At 43.2% G+C, this 27,138-nt stretch overlaps 1 protein-coding gene across 1 annotated transcript in view; it reads right to left on the bottom strand.

The window, feature by feature from the left end:
• LOC107124747 (endoplasmic reticulum-Golgi intermediate compartment protein 1) overlaps positions 1–27,138 on the bottom strand; it is a gene marked incomplete at its 3' end in the record, with an annotated part of 148,800 nt that overhangs the window by 23,653 nt on the left and 98,009 nt on the right. Inside the window, exon 3 of the mRNA XM_015428254.1 lies at positions 18,346–18,418. Within this exon, the coding sequence (XP_015283740.1) occupies positions 18,346–18,418 (73 nt within the window). The remainder of the gene's footprint in view (positions 1–18,345; positions 18,419–27,138) is intronic.

The following is a 27,138-nucleotide window of genomic DNA, read 5'->3' on the forward strand; positions in this document are numbered from 1 at the left end:
GACCTGTTTGAAACCAAAGGTAAATAAAATACAAGTAAAACAGAGGATACAGTTATGCTGCTCTGTTATTTTAATATTTATGCTGTGCCCAACATCTTGGGTCATTTCCTGGTTTAAAAGGGCATTGTTCTACTTTACTCACCGCCCAGATAAACAATGTACAAAACAGATTGGTCTGCAGAGGAAGGAACTATGGCTCTTAGACCAGCACAAAAGAACATGGAGGTTAGATACGTCAATATTAATTTGAGTCAGCCATAATAAATGACACTAGGGCACACAGGCTTCCGTTTCCTGTTAACCCACACACCTACGTATGTGAGGATGAATGGTATAGTGCAGCCACTTCATAACCCTGCAACACCTTTCATTAAAGTATCTCAAAATGTTGAGCAAGCATTAATTAAGTTGAGGAAGGAGACAGCCAAATATGGTAATTCTCATTTTAAAGCATGCCATAGTAAGGAACAAAAAATGTTATCCCTTTGCCAGTAAAAGTTAAAAAAGCTATCCGAGAGACAAAACACATTAATTTGGTCAAATCATTACATCACACTGTTCTTCCTAGAAAAACTAACACTATTTCTAAGGCAATGGTTTACTAACTGCTATTTCTCTGAAACATGTGTTTCCTAACAAGAGGATCGGTAATGGCTGGCAAGCTTCCCTAAAGGGCACAGTTCCCACCACTACTAACCTTCTCCTAGCATATGCAGCACAGAATAACCTTCGGGGATATATTTTTAGTTTACACAAGTGATAGCAAAGTGAAACTTCCACTGCCCTGTGAGAACTATGCCTGCACCCCTGAATATGACCCAAAACACCCCTGAATATGGCCCCAAACCCTCCACACTACACAAGACTTTCATGGCAGATATACAAAGGTTTTTGGACAGACAAGTCAGCATAGAAAGTCTGCAAAAATATTAAAATTTCTAAAGATGAATCCTGTTGAGCTGTATTGGCTCTCCAAAGTCTCAGACAGAACAAAGATTTGTCCAACACCCAAGAACTTTGAACTGAAGAAGTCAGGGACTGAAACTATATGCAAATTGTATGTACTACTGGTCTTCTTCTTGGTCACTGCCTCACCCCTTCCTCTATCACTATAACAGAGTTGTAGCTTTTTTTTTTTAATAATGCTTGCCTTTGCACTATTAGAGTTGGCATCACATCCATTTAGATACTTTAATATGTTTTAATAATGTCTTTTAGCAAAAGCTGAATTTGACCACTTGCTGATCATAGAGATCAGGTACCCTATGCTCTTGTTCCATACACACTGGTGTGTATGAATAAATAAATGTACACACAGCTGCAAAGTAACTAAACGTGTGCAGCAGTGCAAATTCAGGATTCATTAAAGAAAACATTTACCCAAGCCCACTACTGTGGGGAAAAATACATACAGGAAATGCAAAGGCCCGTACAAAGATATTGAGAGGCAAGAGGTAAATTAAGGGAAATGTGATAGGATCTTATCTAGACACAATATATCTTTTAAATTGCATAAATTAGCAGAGCTGCACCATCAGTTAATCCCACACAACAATGAAATTGCTGCTAAGAAACCCATATCTCCATGTATCTTCCACTATAACCCAACACCAACTACAGCGCAAGTACCATTTATCACAAAAACATAAAGTAAATACTAGATGTTTAGCAGATATACAAGAACTATAGGTGCTGTTCATCCTCTCTTCCCATTTACACTGTAAACTGAATCCTGGACTGAATGACTTATTCGCAGTTTCTCATTTGTATGCTGTCTGTATCCAAGCAAGCTACTTTGTACTGCACTATTGCTGATAGTTTCTGATTTTTTTAAACAAAAAAATGAGTGCAATACCTGTGAATGCCAGGTAGCAAACCATTGCCTAGCAATAAAGTGCTCTATTAACAAATAAAGCAATAAAGCAGCAATAAAGCAGCAATAAAGTAGAAAACAGCTGCTGCACTATTTGGTTATCTGTAGTATCTAACAGCAGCTCTGCAAATTCAGCCACATACTCCCTGTAGAGCTATCAATTAGTCGTGGCATCAGTCAGGCAAATTATTTCATTCCTCCTTAATTGCGGAATATACAGAAACATCATTTCAGCATTAACTGGGTCAAAGGTACAAGACTATTATCACACCAGTTAGATTATTACAATAACAACAATCTCCAGTTTGGCTACAGATCTGGGTGAAGCACAAAAGAGGTTATTTGATTTATGATGTTTCAGCAAGATGAGGTACAGAAAGCCGTTAAAATGACAATGAGTGTCTTTTGATGGACCTCAACCTGCCACCAATCCTGCCCAGGAAATACCAGAGGCATTTAACACTTAGAGCTTTGTTTCCCTAATCACTTGCGTCACTCACTTAGTGGGACAGGGTACCTGTTTGTGACTGTCAACTTCACAGAAATCAAAATATGAAACACTAACTTAATTTCCTTTATCCATCCCTCAGCCATGGAGTCAGAGCTCTTTCTACTCCCCCCTTATTTGCTTTAAAAAAAATTAAGTAGGAAGTAAGTCTCTCGAGCAACAAATACTTTATTTCAGAACTTACTCATTAACAAGGTTTTGAAAATCTAGTTGCAGAATTTTCATTTTATCTAATTCCCATTTCTGTCTTACAAGTCCCACCAATCATTTACCAAGAGCTGATACAGTGGACAACATGGATTTCAATCTCAAAGCTGCATTAATGCCACTGAAATACAGCGCTATTGCACCAAAGCCAGTGGCTGAAGGACTGGACTCTAATGTGAGGTCCCGTTCACACTCACCGATTTGGTCCGGGAGCGGGACAGTTTGGGGCCGGATCAAACCGGCGCGATCACACCACAACATCTGGGAAGCGTCTGGCTTCCGTACCCAAACTGTCCCTTTCCCGGGATGAGCCGGCGCAAACTGAACCACCTACTTTGGTGGTTCAAATGGACGCGCCGTGGCAAACCGGACGTTTGATCGCCGGCACGTCCTTGCGCCGGCACAACCCCGGGCCGGAGCCGAACTGCGCATGCTCGGACATGCGCAGTTTGGCCGGCCCCCGGTTAGGGCTGTGTTTTCTCCCCGGCGTTTGATCATGCCAGGGAGAAAAGGCGGCGCGCCCGGGGGATCCGTGGGATCCCGCCGCGCCGTGTCAACGTTGGCGCGGCTTTTCAAAGCCGCGCCTTAAAGAGGCCGTGTGGCAGGGGCCTGAGACTAAGGAACAAGAAAGAGTGGGGAACCCTTCCTAGTTCCTTGGCATGTCACTGTTAATAATTAAGTTAAAATTCCAGTAAGCCAAAAATTATCAAAAAAGAATACTAGAGGGGGCTGAAAAACTCTTCAAAGATATAGTCAGGCAGAACAAGCAAAAATCATATATAATAGATGCTGCAAGAGAGTTTTAATTATTAAAGCAATAAGAGAATGGGACAGAGCAGGCCCATGTCCTGCAGAAGTACAGGACTGAAGTTGGAAGGAAAAGGAGACATGACATCTCATTATATTGAGTAGAATGTCATGTAGGGTTATTTAACATGTCACAAGCTCATTGCAGTGAACAAAGAGATACGTGGCACTGCCAAGGGGCTATGCATTGTGATGGTTAGAGTGTTAGAACTATCCCCAAAGACACTGAGGTTTAAATCCCCACTTGGCCATAAAAGCTCACTGGATGACCTTGGGTCACTCACTCTCTTTCAGTCTGATGGATCTTTCATATTGTGTGGGGGGTGGGAGCAGAGGAAAAACTATAATTTGCCATCCTGAATTCCTTGGAAGAAGTGCTGGATAAACGTCTAATAAATAACAAAATCAAGTGATTCTACCATAAATTAAAGAAGATTTTTCTGGCACTCTCTTAACTTTTCAAAACATTCCTATATATCCCGCATTTTCACACTATTTTAACCATTTCTTGGGAAACCACCTGTAATCTGCACCAATTCTACTATTCCAGAATTTCAGATGACTCTCTCCCCTTCCTTCCACTTGCACTACCATTAAATTATAACATATGATATTTTATGTCTGTGAGCAAACCACATCCATAAGAGTACCTCAAGACTAAATTATATTGAACGAGTGATACAAGCAGGCCCTCTATGAAGTAAAACCAAGCGGAAAGCCAGTGTGGTGTAGTGGTTAGAGTGTCAGACTAGGATCTGGGAGGTTCCAGGTTCTGATCCCCATTCTACTTGCTGGGTGACCCTGGGCTAGTCTCACACTAACAGTCAAACCTATCTCACAGGGTTGTTGTGAGGATAAAATAGAAGAGAACTATGTAAGCCAATTTGGGTCCCTGTTTGGAAAAAAGGTATAAATGAAATAAATTTAAATTTGGCCAATAGAACTTCTATAGAAATCCATTGCTTGGAGTCATGAAAACAAAAGTATGACTAGCATTTAGAAATCAGAACCCTCTGGCTTAAAACTTTGAGTCTTCTCCTCTCTGCATACATGAGCACGAACAATTACACAGTACTGCTTTAAGGAAATGTTTTCTTTAATTGCCCAAGAAGAAAAAGATCAGTGTAGTCACAATATACAGGCAAAGCAAGTAGTATTTCCTCAGTGCAAAAGCACATACCAATTATTCATCAAAACCAACAGCAAGCCAAAACTATCAAGGAAAGAGATTTGCTTGAGGAGATCTGACAATTGCAAAAGAGAGAAAGCCTGCAAAGTAACACTACTAGGTAAAATCACAATGCTAATTTACACTTAATGTATTCCATATCAAAGTACTTCACTATTAACTAAGCCCTGCAACACTGCTATGAATTTGGTTTACTGTACTGTTTTACAGCAACAACATTTATTTATTTATTATTATTCAACTGTATATTCCACCCTCCCCGTAAGTGGGCTCAGGGCAGGTCACAGCATAATATCAAAACATACAAAAAATGGGAAAGGAACAATTGACCACGTCAAGCTGGTAAGAATAACTACTCTTCCCATATTCAAGTATTTCTTGTTTCCAGCACTGAAAATCTCAGATCATGAAAACATTCTGTCTGTTTCTACAATTAACATAAATTTTTAAGATGTGTTGATGAAATGCTCAGTCTTCATCTCCCCACTTGTATTTTTCCTAGACTATTCAGTAAAGCACCAAAACTTGACAGAGCAAGAGAATCATAAGAAAAACAGTTTCAATAGACTGGTGGAAGAGTTCACAGTAGGAGTTGGTGAAAGACATCCTTCCCCACCATGCCATTCCCCAAGCAGATTGTTCTGTGTCCTGAAACTCCTCTTGGAGGACTTGGAAATCTTTACAAGCAAAATGTGCCACAGGACAGGGTGCTGTGGCAATGAAGAGCCATCAGATAAACCTATTTCCTTCTTCTGCTGATGCAAGCCATGAGTGAAAGATGAAGAAAGAGGCAATGAATGCTGTACATAATATGGGACCTTTATGGAAAGTATTTAAAGGAGTTTCTTGTGGATAGAGGACTATGTCCATCTACAGTCTGATCAAGAAGAATCATTTGCCACTCTTCAAGTAACCACATCCACAAAAAAAATCCAAGACAAAATAGCAGACAGAGGATCTCAAAAGCAGCTAAGGTCTCTCCAATCAAACCTTCTTAGTTTTTCAGATGTGTCAAGGCAATTTGGATTATTTCCCCCCCAATGTGTCTCAACACACTGACTGCCCAGTTGTAAGAGAGTTACTACACTATTCTGAGCCAAGACGCAACCAGGATATTCTCCACTTTTGACACAAAAGTGTTTGATGGAGCCGACATTATGCAGGGCTACATTTTTAGTCCTGAAGACAGCACTGTTTTGGTCTTCTTGCCAGATTAAGAAGATCTGCAGAAGAACTGATGTGCATTATTTATTTACTTAGAAAATGTATCTTCTGCCTCTCTAAAGACCTGCTTGAGGCAGCTTACAAAGTAAAAACTAATGCAATAAAATCATAAACCACAACAAAAATTTTCAAAAACAAAAAGCCTTAAAAACTACATTAAGCAGCCTGAAATGATGGTTTGGGAGATCTACAAAGCAGGCATTCTAAAGAAAGCCATTTGAGAAGAGAGAGGGAAAGAAGCAAGGGAAAAGGTACCATGGCAGACAAAGCTCGCCATGACCTTTCTTGCCTTCCTACAAGCTTCTAAAAATAAGAACTCCTCACTGAGGAAGTGACTGCCTAGGACTGTCAATTTAATAAAGAAATATTTATTTGTTCTAGCCAATCAACTGCATCAGAAGACAGCTTGAGAAAGCAGATCCATGGATGTAGTGCAAAAGGGTGCAACTAATATTATGGCCATCATGGTGACTTGGAAGTTTTGGTGATTCCAGTGGGTATCTTCTTTGAGCTGAAAACTCACCTGTCCACTGAATTATGGGCGGCATTTGATAAAGGGAAATAGAGGAATCATGCAACTGTATCCACCAAGAGGTCACTAAAGGGAAGTTATCAGCACTATTCTTTTTCCATGCCTTCACAGGGTCTAACACTATATCACAATTTGCAGGGAAGGGGAAGAAATCACCATGGAAGACATAGAATGCATACCCTCCAGTGACCAAAGGTTTTCTCTTCCCTACACAACCACCCTTCCAGACACTGGAAGCAAAATAACAGGTATTTACAGTGGTTAAGAGTGATTCACATACATCCTGTACAATAGCATATCAACATTAGATAGCATGAATGTCCACAGACAGTTAAAGACGATACAAAGCTATCACCAACCCAGGAAGCCCTTATCCAAAACAATAATCAAGGCATCTAGTTAATGAGATTGATATCACAGAAAAGGTTCCAACTCCTGAAGACTTTGACTGGACAAAAACAGAGAACATTTAGCATCCAAGGCAGATGACACTACAAGAAGTTAAAAGAAGCTGCAGGCAACAATTAAAGTGCACCTGTAAAGTTGAGGCTTGTGCTCAAGAAGTGCTTCTCCATAAAAAACATTCAATTTGAAGGCACAATTCTTTGCCCCTGCAGAAGAACCTGGGAACATTCAGTGTCACATAAACATCTGATTCTACCTCATCTCAGCCAGGAAAGAAAAAACAAAACAAAAAACAAACAAAAAAAGTCCTGATATTTAAATTGCAAATCTGTATTTAACATCACCAGCTATCTTGTGAGGGAATTTGTTATCCTAACCCATTCGAAGTAGCAATTTATTGATTATTTGCCTGCAAAACATACATATTGCCATCCTTTTCAGCCCAAATACGTAGCAAAAAATCCAGCCATGTATATATTTGGCAGAAATTGTGAATACCATTTTGCTTATGGGAATGAGTACGGTATCTTCACAAAAGATGTTAACATATGATATGCACTGTGACTGCACAAAGTTTGAAGCTTTAATCCAATGTGTCACATTTGTTCACCTAAACCACTAATCATACTTCTCTTTGATATGTTTGATTTTGATATACTTTGTAAAAATTAAAAGCAGTATTTAAACCAAACCATTTTCCAGCCTTTGAGTGAACAGAGCTTAGCAATGTCCCTAGAATTTTTTGTAAGAGGAATACTGTTGGCAGCAAGAGGTAGGCCTCTCCATTCCTCCCTGGCACCCACACTTCGGAAACAACAGTGCTGCTGGAACCATTAACCTTATAAAAATATAGTTTGCCAAGGCACCAGAATACTCACTTAAGGATGTTAGGAAACCTGCATGCTACGTATCCCAGAGTTCTTTGTACTGGGGACACTGCATACTCAACTGCATTCCAGGTGTAAGGACCCTTGTGACAAACAGTTTCCATGTCACCTTATACACTTGAATACTCAGGAACCTTAGAAAACTACACTTCATGAGTTCCTTGCTAACCTGCACAAACTCAGAAGGTTCGTTAACATTTACACGTCAAAGATGAACTTTGGGAACAACACTAGGTTCATAAGATGAGTATTACAAACTGGAGAAGTTTGTATTCTGAGCCAAGTAGATGCAAACTCTGGACACCTCACTAGCTATAACAACAGTATGAAAATGATCTGAGTAAAAAGGAGAAGGGAATACTATCTCTTAAATGATTTCACAGAGACAGAATCACGGAAAAGTACAAGAGCAGTATTTATTTGGTAGCCAGAACACAAAGGTTGTACAGAGTCTGTCTCTCTAAATTCCAAGATGACCAGGATCTCTCAATGAATGGATAATTGCTCTGACATTCAAGTGCTTTTGGGGTGTTCATTCATTTTTAATTCCCAAGGAATTGTGTGTCATGGGCAAGAAAGTGACCTCATCTTGATACGAATTGACGACCAGTGAGTAACTCCTAGTCAGGGGTCATTTCGTAGAAAAAGAGCTAGGGGAACTCATTAGCATAACTCATTAGCATATGCCACACCCCCTGACATCAGGGGCCCGGCGGTGGACCTGCAAGGCCGGCGGGAGTGCAAGGAAGCCCCGCCAAGGCCCTCCCTGGCCCCAGGCAGGCAGGGGTGGGGAGAGGCAGGGAAGAAGCAACTTACCCTCCCTCTTCTCCTGCCTCCTCCTGGCTGAATGAGGGCTGAAAGCGGGGCGGCCGGAAGCAGGGGGCGGGGCTTCATCATGTGCCCCGCCCCCCTGCACCTCACTCGGGGGAACTGTGTTCCCCCGCATTCCCCCCCGAAATGACCTCTGCTCCTAGTGAACAGGAACAAATCCATCATGGGCAAGTGTCACTAACGGAAGTTGATTTCTGGTTAAGAGGAAAAGGAGCAACAGGAAATCATGCCAACAAAATGAATCTCCCATGTGATCTTGTGTGTAATACAATTAATATTGAGTTAAATTCAGCCATGTTTATTTATTTAAATTAACTTTTATCTCACCTTTCAGCCTATAATTGGCAGTTCAGAAAACAATAATTGAGATACCATAACATTTCTAAATTAAATTAAAATATGATTCTCTCGATGGTTTTAAAATCAATTATCAAACCATAGTAAAAATGCAATAAAATCCAAGTGCAAGAACAAAATGAAAACTGCTAAACTACACATCTTTTAGAACAGAAAAGTCTCACTCAATGGGTGCAAAGGCAGTAGGGATGCAACCTAAGAAACCTACCTTGGGAGATAATTTCATAGACAGGAGCCACCACTGAGAAAGCCCTGCTCCTTATAGCTTGTAAACAGCTACAGATAGCTGTGGCAGTATATATTATATACATAATTATAGAAAAATATATTGACGGTGATCTCCAGAATGTCTTGCCGTTTCAAAGGAAGATCTTCTTCTGAACAAAGATGTAGGACAAAAAATGTCTCTCAGAAATTCATATCCTCTGGTGACGTCTCACAATTATCAAGGAAGATTTTCAATGTTCATAACAGCTATAATGTGTAGTAGAACCCAGCCAGGTTCTACTACACATTACAGCTGATATGAACATTGAAAAAGGCAGAAATAAGGATCATATGCAAAATCTTCCACACACTGGGGTTCAATGCCACTCCATCACACACTACAGTCCATGGTGCTGCCCTTGCTCTCACTGTGGAGATGTCCCCACTGTGATGTACCATGGCCTTTAAGGCCCATACTAATAACAAGACCCACCCCTGGGGATGGGCTTGCCTTCCCAGCGCTCTTCCCCAGCTATCTTGGTTCAAGCCTAATGGGGTACTGCTGTTTCCCAAAGCTGTTTATACTGCTAACTAGCCCTGCCCTACATTTCTGGGTATCTAGCCAGACCCACCCCACCAACTGGTCTCTACTGTCCTCCACACTTAACCCCAGCCAGCCTGGACTATAGTTTACCTACTCTGGCTGTTCTTAACTTGTTTTCATTGTGACACGTTCTGTTTGAATTTACTTTTTTTTCATTGTGACATGTTCTTCTAATTTGATATTTCTTGCAGCTCTGCCTATATATATGGCTTTACTGCTTTGGTTTTAGAAAATAGTGCTTTTCTGCTGTGGTTTAACTGTTAATCTTGTGGCACAGTTTTCTACTGGTTTTTATATTGTTCAATGCTTTAAATTTTGTATGCTGACTCAGAGCAAGCTTCTAGCCAAGAATACTGGGTAAAAATGGTTTTACTCCTTCTGTGTGATGATTAAGGACTCCAAGTGTTCTTTTCCAAATGTTTATAATCAGTCCAGTGGATGTGGAACGGGAAAGAGGCCAAAGTACAATGGCCCATGCAAGATGCTGTTAATCACATGCATTGTGGTATCTATACCAGCCCCAGCCCACATCCCCCTCCTTCTCTTTCAGGGTACCCCCACCCAGTCATTGCTTAGCTGTTGATAGCTTAATATTACAAAATGTTGTTTAGAAAAGGCAAAAGATAGAGGGAAATGGTGGGTGAAAGTTACTACATGGTACTCCTACCAAACTATCATAGAAAATAATTAGGGCAAGGTGGAAGTACAGCTTAGCTGACATTGCTAAGGTACAAAGCAGCAGGATGATACCTTTAGATCTTTTGGCAAGCCATAATACTGCTGATCAGGTGATGCACTGGAGTCATGACCTACCAAGTACTACCAAGTTGCTCAAGTACTTGAGCAACTGTCTTCACTCCTGACAGGAAGTTCTTAGAGGGCGGTGACAGATAATTGCTCATCATTTTATTGGAACTTTCTACATGTGGCCACACAGGGTTCTTCCCGAGAAAGCCAGTTTGGTGTAGTGGTTAACAGCAGAAGACTGTAATCTGGAGAACCGGGTTTGATTCCCCACTCCTCCACATAAAGCCAGCTAGGTGACGTTGGATCAGTCACAGTTCTCTCAGATCTCTCTCAGCCCCACCTACCTCACAGGGTGTCTATTGGGGGAAGAGGAAGGGAAGGCCGCTCCAAGATTCCTTTGGGTAGTGAAAAGCAGGGTATAAAAATAAACTGTTCTTCTTGTCCCATATCTTGTTGTGCTGCTTTTATTGTTAGGATCTTTAGTATGTTAAGTTGCTACATTAGTGTTTTCAGTGGCAGACAATGGCAAACCACCTTTTATCATCTCTTGCCTTGAAACCCCTACAGGGTTGCCATAAGTTGGCTGTGGCTTGATGGCACTTTCCACCACCACATTAGCATTTTAGTGCTGGTTTCTGCATAGGAACCATAGGAAAAGGGACTGAGAGTTGCAGGTTCTATTTTCTTTAAGTAAATAAATATCCAGTTTGGTGTATATTTAACAACTAGGCTACAGTTTTGTAGTTAGGTCGGTACCAGGGGTCTCATGGGGCCGAAGCTCTCCGGAGCACAGCTCCGGGAGTGCCCAGCCCAGGGGGCAGGGCGGTCACATGACCAAGCCCCGCCCCCTGCTCCCAGCAGGCCTCAGTCAGTGCCGGACGCGGAAGAAGGAAGGTAAGTTGGCTGCCTACCTCCTCCTCCGCTTCCCCGGACACTGCCGAGGTCTGCCCCCCCCCCGCCTTGTCCGCCCAGGCGGAGTGGATGAGGGCCCCGTCCCTGCCTGGAGCAAAAGTGCTATTGCACCATCATGCTAGAAAGACCACTTGTCGAAGCCCTGTCTAAAAGCAACGTGAACCTTGAGGCGGGCAGGAAAGGAGGCAGTTGTAAGGGTGGCCGCAAATGCAGTGGGAGGAGGGACACCTTTAGGAAAAGATCTTGATGGAGACATGCATCCCATGCCATGTTCTGCGCAGTCTTCCTCTTCATATTCTGGGCGTGCGTTTGTAAAAACAGGTCCCGGGTTGGACTGCTGGCTCCCCTAGCCCTTCGTTCCAAATGCTGGCAGTGCTCACCGGGGCTCTCCCCAGCCAGCCCCACTTCTCTGCCCGTCCTTCGCTCTTCCCGGGGCATGCGGTGCGAGGGCAGGAGAAGCAAGGCCCAGAGCTGTGGCAGCCAATTGCCGCGCCAAGAGGAGAGGCCCGCCTCTGCCTCGCTCGCCAGGGAGCGCTCACAAGGAAGGGAGGGAGGGAGGCTGAGTGCCCTGCGTTGCGGCCGGCATCGCCGCCGACCTCCTCCTCCTCCGGCTCTTCCCCCTTCCCCCCAGGCGGCGATGAGGCTGCAGCAACCCCTGCTGTCGTGGAGACCCCCGGCTCCCTCCTGGGGCCAGAAGCGCCTGGCTGGCTTGCCCCGTCGCTTAGGCAGAGGCTACTTCGGCTGGTCTTGGGCCGCCTCGCCCCTTGCTCGGCTGCTGCCCTTTGCTCTGCCCGGGGAGAAGTTTGTTTTCCCGTTCCAGGACGCGGGATGGGGACAAAAGGGGAGCGAGCTGCGGCGGGCGAGAAGCTTCCTCCCTTCCCTGGCTGTGGGTGGGAGGCTGGAGGCCTCGCGGACGCCGCCGTGGCTTAGGCAAGTTTGCGAAGCGCTTTAGTGAGCCGCCTTGCATCAGCAGTTAGCGTTGGCATTCTGCCACTCTCCGTTTACTTGGATGAGCCGCCTGGCCAGGGGAGACTAAGGAAGGCAGGGTTGAAATAATAACAAGGGACCCACCAGGTTGGTGTGGGGGCGTTCACAGGGCCGCGTCGATGCACGCGCGTCTTCACGATGGGGGGGGAGGCGTGCAGAATTCTGCTACGCAGCTCGGCCAGAGCTCCTTCAGGGCCCATCCTTGGGGATCGGCTGGGACGACGGGTCATTTACCCCCGTCAGCTGGCTGCCCAGGTGTGCCGTGGCCACAGAGCTTGCTCGCCAGGCGCGGCAACCCCCGCTGGCCCCCTTGGGCTGCCGGCCGGCGCTGAGAGGGCACCTCGGCCTGGGATGCGTCGCCGTGTGCCTTTCTTGGGGACCCAGGATGGGCTGCCTCTCCGAAAGCCGGGGAGAGCGGCGCCTTCAGAGTCATGTCTCCAGCCTGGCCGAGATTGCCTGACAGCTCTGGGGCCCCAGAACGGCTGAGCGGCCGCCGCCACCCCATGGCCCACAGACAAAGAGCCCCTCCTCTGGTTTCCCCTCTCCCATCCTGATCCAGCCCAAACATTTAATGAATCTGGAGCTCTGGGTTTTTGTTCTCCTACCCATCCCTCCTGGGGCCAGTGGTCCCTCTGGGGAGTTGAAGTGATGGGCCTGGCCTCCCCCCTCCATCTTTCCTGATGGGATGACTTTCTCGAAGTATATTCAAAGCAGGTCTGACTTGGAGAGAGATGTACTTCTTCACCCAAAGAGTGATTAACACTTGGAATTCACTGCCACAGGAAGTGGTGGCGGCTACAAGCATGGATGGCTTCAAAAGGGAATTAGGCATATGGAGCAGAGGTCTATCAGTGGCTATTAGCTACAAGGTAGAGATAGGGGCTCTGGGGCAAGTGATGCTCTGTCTTCTTGGTGCTTGGGGGGGCCAACAGTGGGAGGGCTTCTAATGTTCTGGCTCCACTGGTGGACCTCCTGATGGCACCTGGTATTTTTGGCCACTGTGTGACAGAGTGTTGGACTAGATGGGCCCTTATGTTCTTTCCCTGTTACAGCATTTAGAAAGGTCCATCACATAGATCGGGACAAGCATTGCAGCCACTAGGCCTATATTCCATTTTCCTTGCTGCCTTGGAAAAGGCTGTGGATGTAAACCATGTGATGATGTCCCTACTTTAGGTGGAGATAGTTCCAGTTTTATTGTATTTATCACATTACTGTTTTTCCCTAGTCATATGGACAGTGGGAGGGCTTGTATTCTTGGTGCTTGGGGGGGCAGTGGGAGGGCTTCTGGTGTCCTGGCCCCACTGCTGGACCTCCTGATGGCCTGTGGTATTTTTGGCTGATGTGTGACACAGAGTGTTGGACTGGATGGACCACTGGCCGGATCCAACATGGCTTCTCTTATGTTCTTATGTCTGGCGCAGTGATGCTCTGCATTCTTGGCTCTTGGGGGGCAAGAGTGGGTGGGCTCCTGGAGTTTTGGCCCTGCTGGTGGACCTCCTGAAGGCACCTGGGTTTTGTCCAGTGTTTCCTCTAAGTGCAAGGTAGCTAACAGTTTTTTAGCCTCCGGCTCATACATTTTTGTCTTAATTCAGGAAAGATGCCTCCAGAGCAAACTAATTTATGCAGTAGCCAAATTGCTCACTCATAGCTTTAATGCCAGTCGCTCACAAAGGAGCATCCCGGGATGTGTTATCAGAGTCATGTGACAGGAAGAGGGGGGGCTGGGCCATAACCAACAGACCGAAAGGGCCAAGGACAAGAAACAAAAAACAGTCATCAAGAGGTTCCGGTGATGTCAGGGGGTGTGGCCTTATTACACACTTCCGGTGATGTCAGGGGGTGTGGCCTTATGGCTGGTGATGTCAGGGGGTGTGACATATGCTAATGAGTTATACTAATGAGCTCCGGCAGCTCTTTTTCTACAAAAAGACCCCTGGTCGGTACCATCACTAAACAGCAGGTGGGGACTACATGCAGAGAAGCCAATTAAAACAGAATTCATACAAAACTGAAAAAATAGTAACAATGTCTGGCAGACTTTATGAATGGGAGGCGAGGTATAGTGATGAGAGGCACCACCACAGACGAGATGCCACGTCTTTTCAAACGGAAGTTTTCCCACAAGTTTGGTTACCAATCTGCAGTGGTTTTTCTCCAGGCTTTCTCACATCCTTGTTTTTCACTGGTTGTCCTTCTGAGGTTTCTTCATTGTTTCTCTGTGCTTTCTCAAATCAAGTCAAAGGTGTTTGGAGAAAGCACAGAGAAATGACAAGAAAACCATTTTAAACTGATTAAAGAATTCAGAGATGTCCTAATCCTAACTGGGCCCACAACAGGATGCTCTTGTCCCCACTCCCCACATGACTTTTGAAGTGCTGAAACAGCCATGGGGAGGGATAAGTGCACCTCAGCTTGCCTTGCTGCAGACTTGATCAGGACTAGGCCCTCACAGCATTTTTAAGTGACTTTAAAATGGCAGCAACATCCTCGTGGCAGCCATGAGGACACTGTCACATCTAGTTTGGAACTAAGATTACATATCCAGAGTGCAGGAGCACTTTCAACAACTTATTGTGACATGAAAGCTGCCATCTTTTAAGACCAATTTTGTTAGATTTGTTTGTTTCAGACATAATTAGTTTACAGGCTATTTACACATAAAATCAGAGAGATGACTGAAGAATAATAACACAAATTTTGTAATTGTTATAATAAACAAAGATCACAAATACATCACATAACAAAACGAATTAAGCTAAATAACACACACACACACAGAGGATCCATAAAGCCGCCTCACTTTAGCTAAAAGGTAAAGGTTCCCTTGCTCGAAAGCCAGTCGAATCCGACTCTAGGGTTGCGGTGCTCATCTCCATTTCAAAGCCGAAGAGCCAGCGCTGTCTGAAGACATTTCCGTGGTCATGTGGCCGGCATGACTAAACACCAAGGTGCACGGAACGCTGTTACCTTCCCACTGAAGTGGTACCTATTTATCTACTCGCAATTTCTTGCTTTCGAACTGCTAGGTTGGCAGGAGCTGGAACTAGAGACGGGAGCTCACTCCATCATGCGGCACACTCGGGTCTCGAACTGCTGAACTACCGACCTTCCACAGCCTGCAGTTCAGCGTCTTAACCACTTGAGCCACCACAACTCCTCACTTTAGCTAGTGCTAACATAAAAACAGCCTCTTTGTTTGTTAAGCTAATTCAGACTATCAATTGTCATTTGTACCTATATAACCCTGGCAATTATTTTTATGACTTTAGAAAATGCAACTGGTAGAGAATCTAACACATTTCCAATTCTCACTCCTTGTCAAATCTATAGACACAATATAGTCTGCCATAAATGGAGCTGCATTTAATATTAGCCTGCCATAACAGAATACAAAGGTGATTATTGCCAACTCCCACATACTAGCATTGCTCTTTAGACACCTGCTCCTAGTAGCACACTCTTTTAGGCCCTTTTCACATTACTATTCTAAACCAGGTATTATTCATTGTTGGCCCAATTTCGAGTAAAGCTATACAGGGACGGCAGTTTCATACGGCGAATTTCCTTCCATTAATGAGCCATCTCTGAAGTGCTACGGTAATTTCAAACAGTGCCACTTCCCCCCCTGCCACTGCCTTTTTTTTGCCACCAGATCTTCCTCAGAATTTTTTAACACTCTAAGGTGAGCGCTACAGCGTGAAACCATTATATCACTGAAGTGCTGTACTCAATGGAGTCAATGCATCTCAATGGTGCCACTATAGCACTTCAGCGCTATAGTGGTTTAGCGCTATAGCGTTCACCTTAGAACATACAAAAAAGCCCGAGGAAGATCATGTGACAAAAAGGGCAGGGGGGAAAGCAGCATTATAGGAAGTGCTATGGACATTTTAAACAGCACACCACAGCAATTCAGAAGTACAATGAAAGGGTTGAAAATGGAAAAAAGCCGTTTCCCTCAAAAGCAGCTAAACCACATTTTGCTAACCTGGTGCAAGTGGGTTTGTATGAACAGATAAATAAATTCCGCTAGTAGCCAGTTATTAAAATGGGTCTGTCTGAAATGACAGAAGAATCTATAACAGAATACAAAGGCAGTTTGAAAAGGGTCTGAGTATTGTCCATAGGGCAACCATGCAATCATGTATTTTCAGTGTGGTAGGTCCAGTGGGGCACCTTCACTTGCTGCATCGAGGAAGGCATGTATACAGGGCATTTGATGGAGGGTAAACTTGCTGTATTGGGCTGTGTTTTAAACCTGTACACTGTTTTGTATCATGCTGAGAATATAATGTTGTTTCTGTTTCCTTGCAATTTGTTGTTGCTTTGTTAGACACCTTGAGTCTAAGGATATAAGGCACAATCAGAGGTCGATTCGAGGGGATCGCGGGGGATCACAGTTCCCCTGGGTGAGGTGCGGGGGGCGGGGCACACAACGAAGCCCTGCCCCCTGATTCCAGCCGCCCCGCTTCCAGCCCTCATTCAGCCAGGAGGAGGCAGGAGAAGAGGGAGGGTAAGTTGCTTCCTCCCCGCCTCTCCCCATCTCTGCCTGCCTGGGGCCAGGGAGGGCCTTGGAGAGGCTTCCTCGCACTCTCGCCGACCTTGCAGGACCACCGCCGGGCCCCTGATGTCAGGGGGTGTGGCATATGCTAATGAGTTCCCCTAGCTCTTTTTCTATGAAACGACCCCTGGGCACAATGTAAACATTTTAACTAAATAAATGCAGTCTGATATGGCCTGCTGCTGACTTCAGTGAAAATCTTGAGTTTGGTGTTAGTAGGTTTAAATGTATTGTCAAGTTAACTCAGGTACACTGATGCTGTGCTATATCAATCAAAAGAAATGGTGAATAAGAAAGTTTTAACCTGATAACTGAAACTCAAAAAAATTTAGCCACCAGAGGAATATGAGTGGGGAACGAGTTCCATATTTGTGGACCCTCTACCTCTGGTAGCTAGTCACTTTGCCTCTGAAAGTGAAGGCACACAAAAAAGGGTTGTCTCAATTGACAGACAGGTTCATATGGGAGCAAGTGGTCTTTTGAATGCCCTCGTCACTGACCATTAAGGGTTTAAAAGGATGGCACTTTGAATTCTGTCTGCAATTGAATGGACAAGCATTCTTTTTAAACTGGAGAGGTATTTCCCAGTCACTAGTGTCCACCAGCAATCCTGCCACAGTGTTTTGTACTAACTGAAGCTTTCGAACAGTCTTCACAAGTATGCCTAAGTAGAGCTCATTACAGTTAGCTGATTGTGGCAAAAACATGGACAACCATGTCCTGGGTACTTTCACACATGCTGATTAGTGCACTTCAACTGCACTTTAACAATTGCTTGCAAGTGGATTTTGCCATTTCACACAGTAAAAGCCAGTTGCAGAGAGCATTGAAAGTGGACAGAAAATGCGTTATATGTAATAGGGCTAGGTCTGCCATTCAAAGAGAGGCCAAAAAAGTTATAAAGTTGGGCAAAAGTACGAAGTACTCCATTTGCCAGTACAGGCCTAATAGCATCCCTAGCCTATCTACCTTCTCTCTTAAAGGACTGTATACCCATCCAACCAGGCTGACTTCTCAATTCCTGGCTGGCATATGTTACAGATTTTATTACCCGTATCTCATTGACAGGGAGAGAACAAAGACTCTTGCTACACTGTGCAGAGTTATGAAATCCATTTTGCTTGGGTAATACAAGTAGAGTGGCTCAAAACAGGAATGGAAAACATCAGTTGTTCTCCATACTCGAGTAAAATACAAATAGCAAAAAAATGGTTGGATCTGTGTTGAAGTTCAGTTCTATGTCTGCCCCCTCTTTCCATAGGAGTGAGCAAAATGCTCCCCATTCCTTTTGCTCTTCCTATGAACAATCACAAGTAACACTCTCCACAGATATATATTAGACACAGATGAATACCTAGAAACTTGTCATCAAAAGAAATCCACTCCCTTTTGGATCATGAACTGAGGTTCTGGATTAAAAATATCAGAGCTGTGAAAGAATAATTTGATTAAACAGTCACTTTTTTTTTAAGGAAAACTGTTGACAGCACTGTTTTTTACTTACATTTCAGTCGCTATGAATCCAGTAAGCTCAGACAAGAAGAGAAACAGTATGAAGAGACAGCAGCAGACAGAGACTGTAAAAGACACAGGAGGGTAGAAGTTAGTTTTAGAACTACCAGCAAAGTATATTCTCCCTCATAACAGCTGAATTTCTATCACCAAACTGTTCCTGGATATTCTTAACAGAGTGACTAGAAGGCCTGTTCTCCAAGAATCCTCTCTTGTCTCTGAGGTCCCGATTTCCTTCTCTCAAAGCTCACATGACCATATTGGAGGATGAGAGGATAAACTGGAGGGATACATGTACTAGCAACTCCCAAGGACGTGAGCAAATTTCATTTTTCCTTGCTCCTGTGAGAAGCTCAGTGCTTTTCATGTGTTTGTCTTAATTCATCATATGAAGAAAGCATTGCAAAGCATCCTACCCCCCCTCCCAATCATCCTTCTGCAGCACACACTCAGATTAGTTGCCAGAGGAGAACAGCAGACCTGGAATATATTCTGGTTTCCAAACAGAAACTTTCTTGAAGCAGCCAGCTATAAATGAGCTCCCTTTTGTTAGTTACCTCCAGGGGTCTTGTTGTAGAAAAAGAGCTGCCGGAGCTCATTAGCATAACTCATTAGCATAACTTATTTGCATATGCCACGCCCCCTGACATCACCGGAAGTGACAGAAGGCCACACCCCCTGACATCACCGGAAGTGTGTCAGAAGGCCCGGCTACTTACCCTCCTGCTTCATCCTCATTCCCAAACGGAATGAGGATCGAAGCAGAGGGCGGGGTAAAGAAGGGGGCGGGGCTTCACCACGTGACCGCCCCGCCCCCTAGAGGTTCTCTTCCGGAGCTCCGTACCTGAGAGCTCCCCCCCGACTAGAGCCCTGGTTACCTCAACAGCAGAGAAACAGGTGATGATTAAGACATTTATGTACAGGTTGCCTAGAATTTTAGCCAAGATGTCAGAAACAAGGAATATTACATTTGAGACCTGTATTGGAAGATTGCCTTCCACCATGTTGCATGGAAGATACATGCTGTTACCTCACTGTTCTCTTACAACAACCCTGTGAAATAAGTTAGGCTCACAGACAGTTGACAAAGCCACCCAACAAGATTCACGGACTGAGCAGGAATTTGAAGCCGTGTCCAAATTCCAAAGTTTCACCTACATTGGCCTTTTCACTCCTTCTTTTACCTAATGCCTCAATCCAGAGTGTTGCCAGAGTGCTGATTACTTTGCCAATTGTGTTTTTTCTGTTAAGCATACCGCGTATGGCTTTCTTATTAAAGTCTGTAAGCCAAACTGTTATTTCACATACCTCATCATGATAGCAAAAGCAAATTCAAAACAGAACAAGAAAAAGGGGCAGCCAGCAAAGTCTGAACTGGGGATGTTTGGAAAGAATATAATATGGAGAAATAAATGAGGAAATAGTGTCAATAAAAAAGATTCCAGCGTGGAAATACCTTTGTTCTACTATGTTTTTAAGTATCCGTGCTTCATGTAGGTATACAAACGTATACAAACCCATGAATTTACTCTAGTTCTTTTTACCCTATATAACAGCTCAACACAGGCTAGAAATATTGTATAGCATTACAAATTGCCTTTCTTTCCACAATTTACTTAATCAAGGAGGAAGCTGTTACCTTCTAGCTCTCTGATTGGCTTTGGCATACCATTAAATAAGACTGACCCTGAGACGCTGGCCACCAGCTCTGTGGGCAGGACTGAGGCAACGCAGCGAGGCAATGCAGCCTGGAGATTGGCACACCTCCTGTGACAGATCAGGGACTCAATTGATTTGGGAGCGTGTGGAACGTTCAGGGAAGAGTCACCCCAAAACAGAATTATATATAAGGAGAGATATATCTTTCCCACTATTCCACAACTGTTAACTAAAGGATTCTGACATTTTACAAATGTTGGGAGAATTGTTGTCTACCATCTCTCAGTTTAAATAGTAACTGAATCTTGAAATTCTCTAAACCTTGTTAATCAATTTCCTGAGGGATTTTAAAAGTAGCACCAGTCACTTCCTATAATCACTTTTGCCACTTGTACTTATTCTGATATTATTGGATAACGAATTCAGGAGATGCAGTCCTTACATGATCTAACAATTTAACTTTAGGATGTGCTAGATGTCTACAACCTACTATTCTGCAAACTTCTGCTAAGGTCTTTTTCCCAAAAGAGAGGATGACAATTTTGTGATTAAAGGACGAGTGTGCAATACTTGCCCAAACTATTATATTACACTTTCTTCTAATGTACCAGCTAGGACAAGGGAATGCAACAAAGGCTGCAACATATTTTTCATCCACAGAGAACTGAGTATTTGTGTCTTGAAACACTAGGGATCCAAATGCTCAAAATCCAGGAATGGCTGTGGAAGACAGCAGATTAGTTAGTGTAATGTGTTCCCCTCTCTGCCCAGTCCTCTTCTCGTTTGTGCTAAGAGGTTCTACTTAGATACCTGAGAGAAAACAGAAAGAGAGAGACAGGCAGGGAGAAAAGGAAGCAGATTGGTCAGAAAGAGTAAACATGTTGTGACAAGTTGCATATACTGATTAGTAGTTCAATAATTTCACATCTGAGTTCTTTAACAACCATTCAGTGTATGCCACCTGGAGACATTAATTTGCCTAGTAGTCCTAGAATCTCATCTCTCGTTATATTACTTTCACTCAGTTCTTCAGACATCTCAAAAAAAAAAGTGGCTCCAGCATGGATACATGCCCCATATTGTCCACAGGGAAAACAGATACAAAGAATTCAATGTTTCTCTGCTATATCTCCATCTTCACTAAGTAATGCATTGATTCCTTGGCCCTCTGAAGGCCCAACAGCCTTCCTGCCCAGTTTTCTGCTCTCAATTTGTTGGGGTTTTTTTTTTGGGGGGGGGATGCCTATTGTTTGTCTGGATGTTTTTAGAATCCTCTCCTCAAATTCTCTTTTCACTTGCCTTATTGTCAACTTACATTTGGTTTGCCAGAACTAGAGATGGGAAGGCCCGGAAAAAAAACAGAAAAATTCAGGAAAAAACCGGTTTCTTTCCCTGAAGCCTTTTTTTGTTTTTTCTGAAAAATTGGAAAAATTGAAAAAAGAAAAGAAAAGAAATTGATTATGGAACGTTTTATGTTAACATGATGAATAAAATATTTTAAGACAAGGTGTTCAAATATTTTCCGAATCATTTCTTATATATATATATATATATACGGTATCAGATTGATCTAATTTCTGTGCACTGAGGACAAGCTAGTCCTAGGTTAGAAACTGAACTCTCCAATGCAAGAACAAGATGCATTTCTTCTTTTGGGAGGTGCTATTGTCAGAAGAAAATAAAAAGGTTTCAGTTTTGTTTTTGCATGTGGGTGGGTATCCTGTTTGTAATAATTGTTTGGATAAACTATATTTTTAATATGCTAGTTGTGGTAATTTCATGCCAAGTAAAAATGTCCATAGTCATATTTTATGTTCCTAAAGTAACTGAATGACTTTCAATCTAGAAAAGACAAAAGAAATGCTAATGTAGCATTTTTTCCATTTTCCCAAAAAATTCTGTTTTTTTCCGGAAAAAACTGGGGAAAACCCGGGTTTTTTCCCGAGCTTCAACATTTCCGGAAATTTTACATCTCTAGACAGAACCCATGTTCCTTTCTGTTCATCTCTTCTGGAAAACTTTCTACTTTTTGAATGAAGCCTTTTTGCCTTTTATGGCTTCTTTGACTTGGGCTATACAGGCATCCTTTTAGAACTTCACAGTATCTTTCCTAACTTGAAGTGTGTATTATACTTGGGCCTCAATTAGTGTGTTTTTAAATAGTTTCCAATCATCCTGGCTAGATTTGACTATTAATTCTGCCTTTGAACTTCATTCTAACTGGTCCCCTCATTTTTATAAAGTTCTCTACTTTAAAACAAAAGGTAATTGTTTTGTTCTTTGGGGCAACTTTCCATGGACATAAATGCTGAACTTAATAGCACTGTTGTCACTATTCCCAACTACATGTTGTACCAGGTCTTCTTGAGTCCCACTCAAAACCAAATCCAGCACTCTAGTTGGCTCTGTGACCAACTGTTCCAACATGCAGTAATTTATGATATCTAGAAACTTTGTTCCTACATCATGACTCAAGGACACATTTGCCCAGACAATGTGAGAGTAGCTGAAGTCGCCCAGATTTACAATATTTGCCAATTCAGTCACCTCCCTTATTTACCTTTCCATTTTGAGCTCTGTCTCATGGTTTTGATGGCAGGGGGGATCAACAGCACACATTCCATTTTTAAGTAACCACTTACGGACCAGTGGCAATACATAGCAGATGTGGGGGGAGTTTTTAAATTCTCGCTTTTTAAATTCTATGTCCTCTTTGATGAGAAATTGGTATGCAGTCACATCGTCTCATGTCTTCCATCTACACTGGATAGTCACCAGTTTGCATATAAGGCAAACAGATCCACAGAGGATGCCATCACCACTACTCTGCACACTGCTCTGTCACATCTGGAGCAGCCGGGGAGTTATGTGAGGCTGTTGTTTGTGGATTTTAGTTCTGCCTTTAATACCATTCTCCCATATAGATTAGTGTCCAAATTGGAGGGCCTTGGACTCTCTAGCTCCATATGTTTCTGGATTTTGAACTTTTTGACAGCCCGCCCCCAGAGGGTTAGAGTAAGGTCCTATATGTCCACAGCCCTTACCCTTAATACCGGTTCTCCACAAGGCTGTGTGTTGAGCCCCTTGCTCTATACCCTCTACACACAGGATTGTACCCCCACCCACCCCAGTAACACCATCATCAAGTTTGCTGATGACACCACTGTGGTAGGGCTCATCTCTGGGAATGATGAGTCTGCTTATCGGGACGAGGTGGAACGGCTTTGTGTTTGGTGCAGGGAAAATAATTTGATCCTCAACACCACCAAAACCAAGGAATTGGTAGTGGACTATAGGAGGAACAAAACGGACATACAGCCACTGTTTATTGGTGGAGAACGTGTGGAGAGGGTGGCTACTTTTAAGTTTTTGGGAGTGATTATTGAGCAAAACTTGACCTGGAGCGCTAACACCACTGCTCTGGTGAAGAAGGCCCAGCAGAGGCTCTTTTTTCTCAGACTTTTAAAGAAAAATAACTTGAGTGAGAAAATACTGATGTCTTTTTATCGCTGCTCAATAGAGAGCATTTTAACATACTGCGTCTGTGCCTGGTTTGCCAGCTGTACGGCTGTGGAGAGGAAAGCACTCCAGAGAGTTATCAACACAGCCCAGAAGATTATTGGCTGTCCTCTCCCACTCATGGAGGAATTGTATAGTTCTCGATGCTTGAAAAAAGCAAAGAACATTTTGCAGGATTTGTCACACCCTGAACACTCCCTGTTTGAACTGCTGCCTTCGGGTAGAAGATATAGGACAATCAAAACAAGGACAAACAGATTAAAAAACAGTTTTTATTCGAGAGCTATTATTGCTTTAAATGCTGTATGAATTGGAATTTGGGTGACATTGGTGGTTATTATTATTATTATTATTACTACTACAGAGTAACACCCCAACACTTCCCTCCCTGTCTTATCTCTATATAGAGTTTATATCCAGAGATCAGTTATATCTTTGTCCCACTAATTTTTCCCATTCCCCCAAGTTTCTGAAATGCCCACTATACATTATGAAATACTCACTATACCTCCAGCTCCCTTATCTTAGCCCAGAGGCTTCTAGCACTGCCATACAGATATGAATAGCTCATTTCCCTCTTTATGGATCCCCACCTCCCTTGACCCTTATGCTTTCTCAAATAGCCCTCTCCTACTACCATACTCTTGTATGTTTCTCTTGTAATGATTCAGCTTGACCTTCAGTTCTCTACATAGGGCAAACAGGTCAAACTCTGTGCCAAAGGATAAATGGCATAGAATAAATGGCGGGGAAGGTGGGGTATTAATCAAATAAATAAATAAATAAATAAAACAAATTTGATATCAATAATCACTAAATTGAGAAACCTGTAGGAGAACATTTCAACCTAGCAGGGCACTCAGTGGGGGACCTCAAAGTAGCTGTTTTATTGCAAAGGAATTTCAGAAACAGATTGGAACGAGAGATTGTTGAATTACAAGTTATTACAACATTCAGGACAATGGAACCCCCAGGGTTTAACAGAGATGTCGGGTTCTTATCTCACTTATGCTATGTCACTCAGTTCTTGCTTATACCCAGAATTAAACGTTGTTGGTCTTATAGGTGCCACTGGACTCAAACTCAGTTTTCACATGTTTGTTAACTCTTGTATTATCTGTACACTAAATTGCTGCTATTCACAGGTCTTACCAACTACTTTAAACCAATCTTAGTTATACTTATCACTCAGTGACTTAAGCATCTTGACTTTAATTAGCATTTCCTTGCAACTAACCTCCCCCCCTCAAATATATGGGTTGAGGAAGTCTTTTTTCAGTGTATCTGAAGTGTGCAAGCAGTCGAAAGCTCATACCCAGAATTAAACTTTGTTGGTCTTAAAAGGTGTCACTGGACTCAAACTTTGTTCTGTTGCTTCAGATCAACATGGCTACCCACCTGAATCTACCAGGCAGACAAGTCACCATGCAGTCAAAACAGCCAGCACAGACTCCATTCTCTATAATCCTAATGACTGAATCTCCCACCACCAAAAGTTTGTCCTCTAACCTCAGAGGGTTACCCTAACTACATTAGCTCATAATCCAAAAAAAGAGTCCCTTCTAAGGGATTCCTCTCACCACAGCCTGATGACCTCTTACCTCAAAACTCTCAGTCTCAACAACAGCAGAAGAGCTATCAGCATAGGAGTAGGTTCCTAATACTGTCCACATACTTCTCTGCATCTTTCATCTTCTCTAGGTCAGCAACTCTAACCTCAAGGTAACTAACCCATTCCCTGAAAGCCAAGATCTCCATGCACTGAGCACACACCCACAATTTCTGCCCAGTGGGCAGACAATCATACACATGGCTATCTTTGCAAAATACCGGATAGCACCCGCTATTCTACTGGCATTTTACCTTCATAGCTGGCCTCCTTGTTTGAAGGTTTTAAGGGGTGAGAAAGGGTGGAGAACCCTGTACAAAGAAGGTTAAAGGGCAGCATTTGGACAGATGTATCAAACTCTGATTTCTTTCAAGCAAGAAATTCTCCAGTCTTGGCTCCATGAATAAGGGGAAGAGGAAGCACAGGTGTGTCCAAGAATACTCCAGGCTTGTTCTTGTCATGAAGGTTGTTCATGATCTTTGAATATTACCAGTATCTTCATACTGATATAGTAAATCTAGTCATTTGTACTAGTTTAAATTATATTTTGATATGTCTTAAGGAAAATGCCACTAATTATACAATGTGAAATTCTCTTTTTTTAATGGAACTTCCATAACCTGGCAGTTTTTTAAAAAACATGTGTGGTATTACAAATTAGAGGCATGATCAAGATCTCCCCTTCCTGGGTAGAAATGGGAAGACATTGAGAGCATGCCTACGGAGGGCAGAAAGTCAGATGCAAAGGGTTGGCTGGGTTTCCAAGTGTAAGAAAATTCGATTTGCTGCTTCTTCTACACCCCATCATTAATCTTCCCAGCACTCTCACTCACAGAGCTTCCCTCTCTCACTCACAGAGCTTCCCTCAGCTACTGATCACTGCAAATGGCCTCAGGCAAGAAGAAGGACAACATTTCTATTTCTCTTGCTGGCAACCCCTTTCCTTTCCAGAATCCTGCCCCCTCCCACCCTAAAAATATCTGCAATTTAAACTTCCTATTCTCAGCAACCAGAGAAGTGGAATGTGGATTGTGCCCACAGCTTTTAAAATCTGGTTGTCCGTTGTTCTAGATGCATTTAAAAAGAGGTTTTCATGCATGATTCATTTTGCCACACAGTGAAAGGGGATACACATTAAAACTTACATCAGAATGCACACCTCAGTAAAAATCAATGTGGTTCGTTCACATTCCAGTAGGCAATTGGATGCACATCTGATTTACATTCACATAAAAGCCTACTTCCATATGCAGATCTTCTTAGCTGTATTAGGGAGGATGTCTGGGAAAACCTGGAGCCAAAGTTTATATCCGGGACATATTAGAAATTCGAACAGCTAACCAGTTTACTGTGAACCCATCATAGCTACTTGGCAAATGACTTATAGCAAAGCTTTGCAACCATTTGCTTGCCTTCAGGCAGTTTATGAATTTTCATTAAATGTAGTGGGCACCATCACAAAATGGCTGCCACAAGGGGAGATAATTTCAGATGGTAGCCATGTTGGTCTGTAGTAGAACTGCTAGAATAGTAGCACCTTAGAGACCAACAAGATTTTCAGGATATAAACTTTCGAGAGTCAACGCTCTCTTAATCAGATTTGCAGGATGTTGGCAAATCACAAAACATTCAGAAGTTCCAAGCCAAACACTCCCCCCTATTATGGAGGCAGCTGCTTCTAAATTGGCACCTCCTGAAGATGCAAAGTTAAATGCCTACTTGGCTCTTCTGAAGTACGTCCTGTTCTGAAGAGGTGGAGGAAAGTTAGGAATGGCTCTTTCCTAAGATGAAGAGACACTGCTTCATTTCTGCTTCCAAGGAAAAGGGAAGATCTGCTGCCTGCACCACCCCAGGGAAAAGTTTTTAAGCCCAGAGTCTTATGAAAGTTTGTGTCTGTGGCCAGACAAAGAGTATATGGATGCATTGTGCCTGCCCAGGATGAGCTTAGCACTTTGCTAGTCAATCAGCTGGTAGGGGGTGACTTGAAGCTCCCTTTTT

The sequence above is a fragment of the Gekko japonicus genome, unplaced genomic scaffold (genome assembly GCF_001447785.1).
Source record: "Gekko japonicus isolate JY-2015 unplaced genomic scaffold, Gekko_japonicus_V1.1 scaffold2032, whole genome shotgun sequence".
In the NCBI taxonomy this organism is placed as follows: domain Eukaryota; kingdom Metazoa; phylum Chordata; class Lepidosauria; order Squamata; family Gekkonidae; genus Gekko; species Gekko japonicus.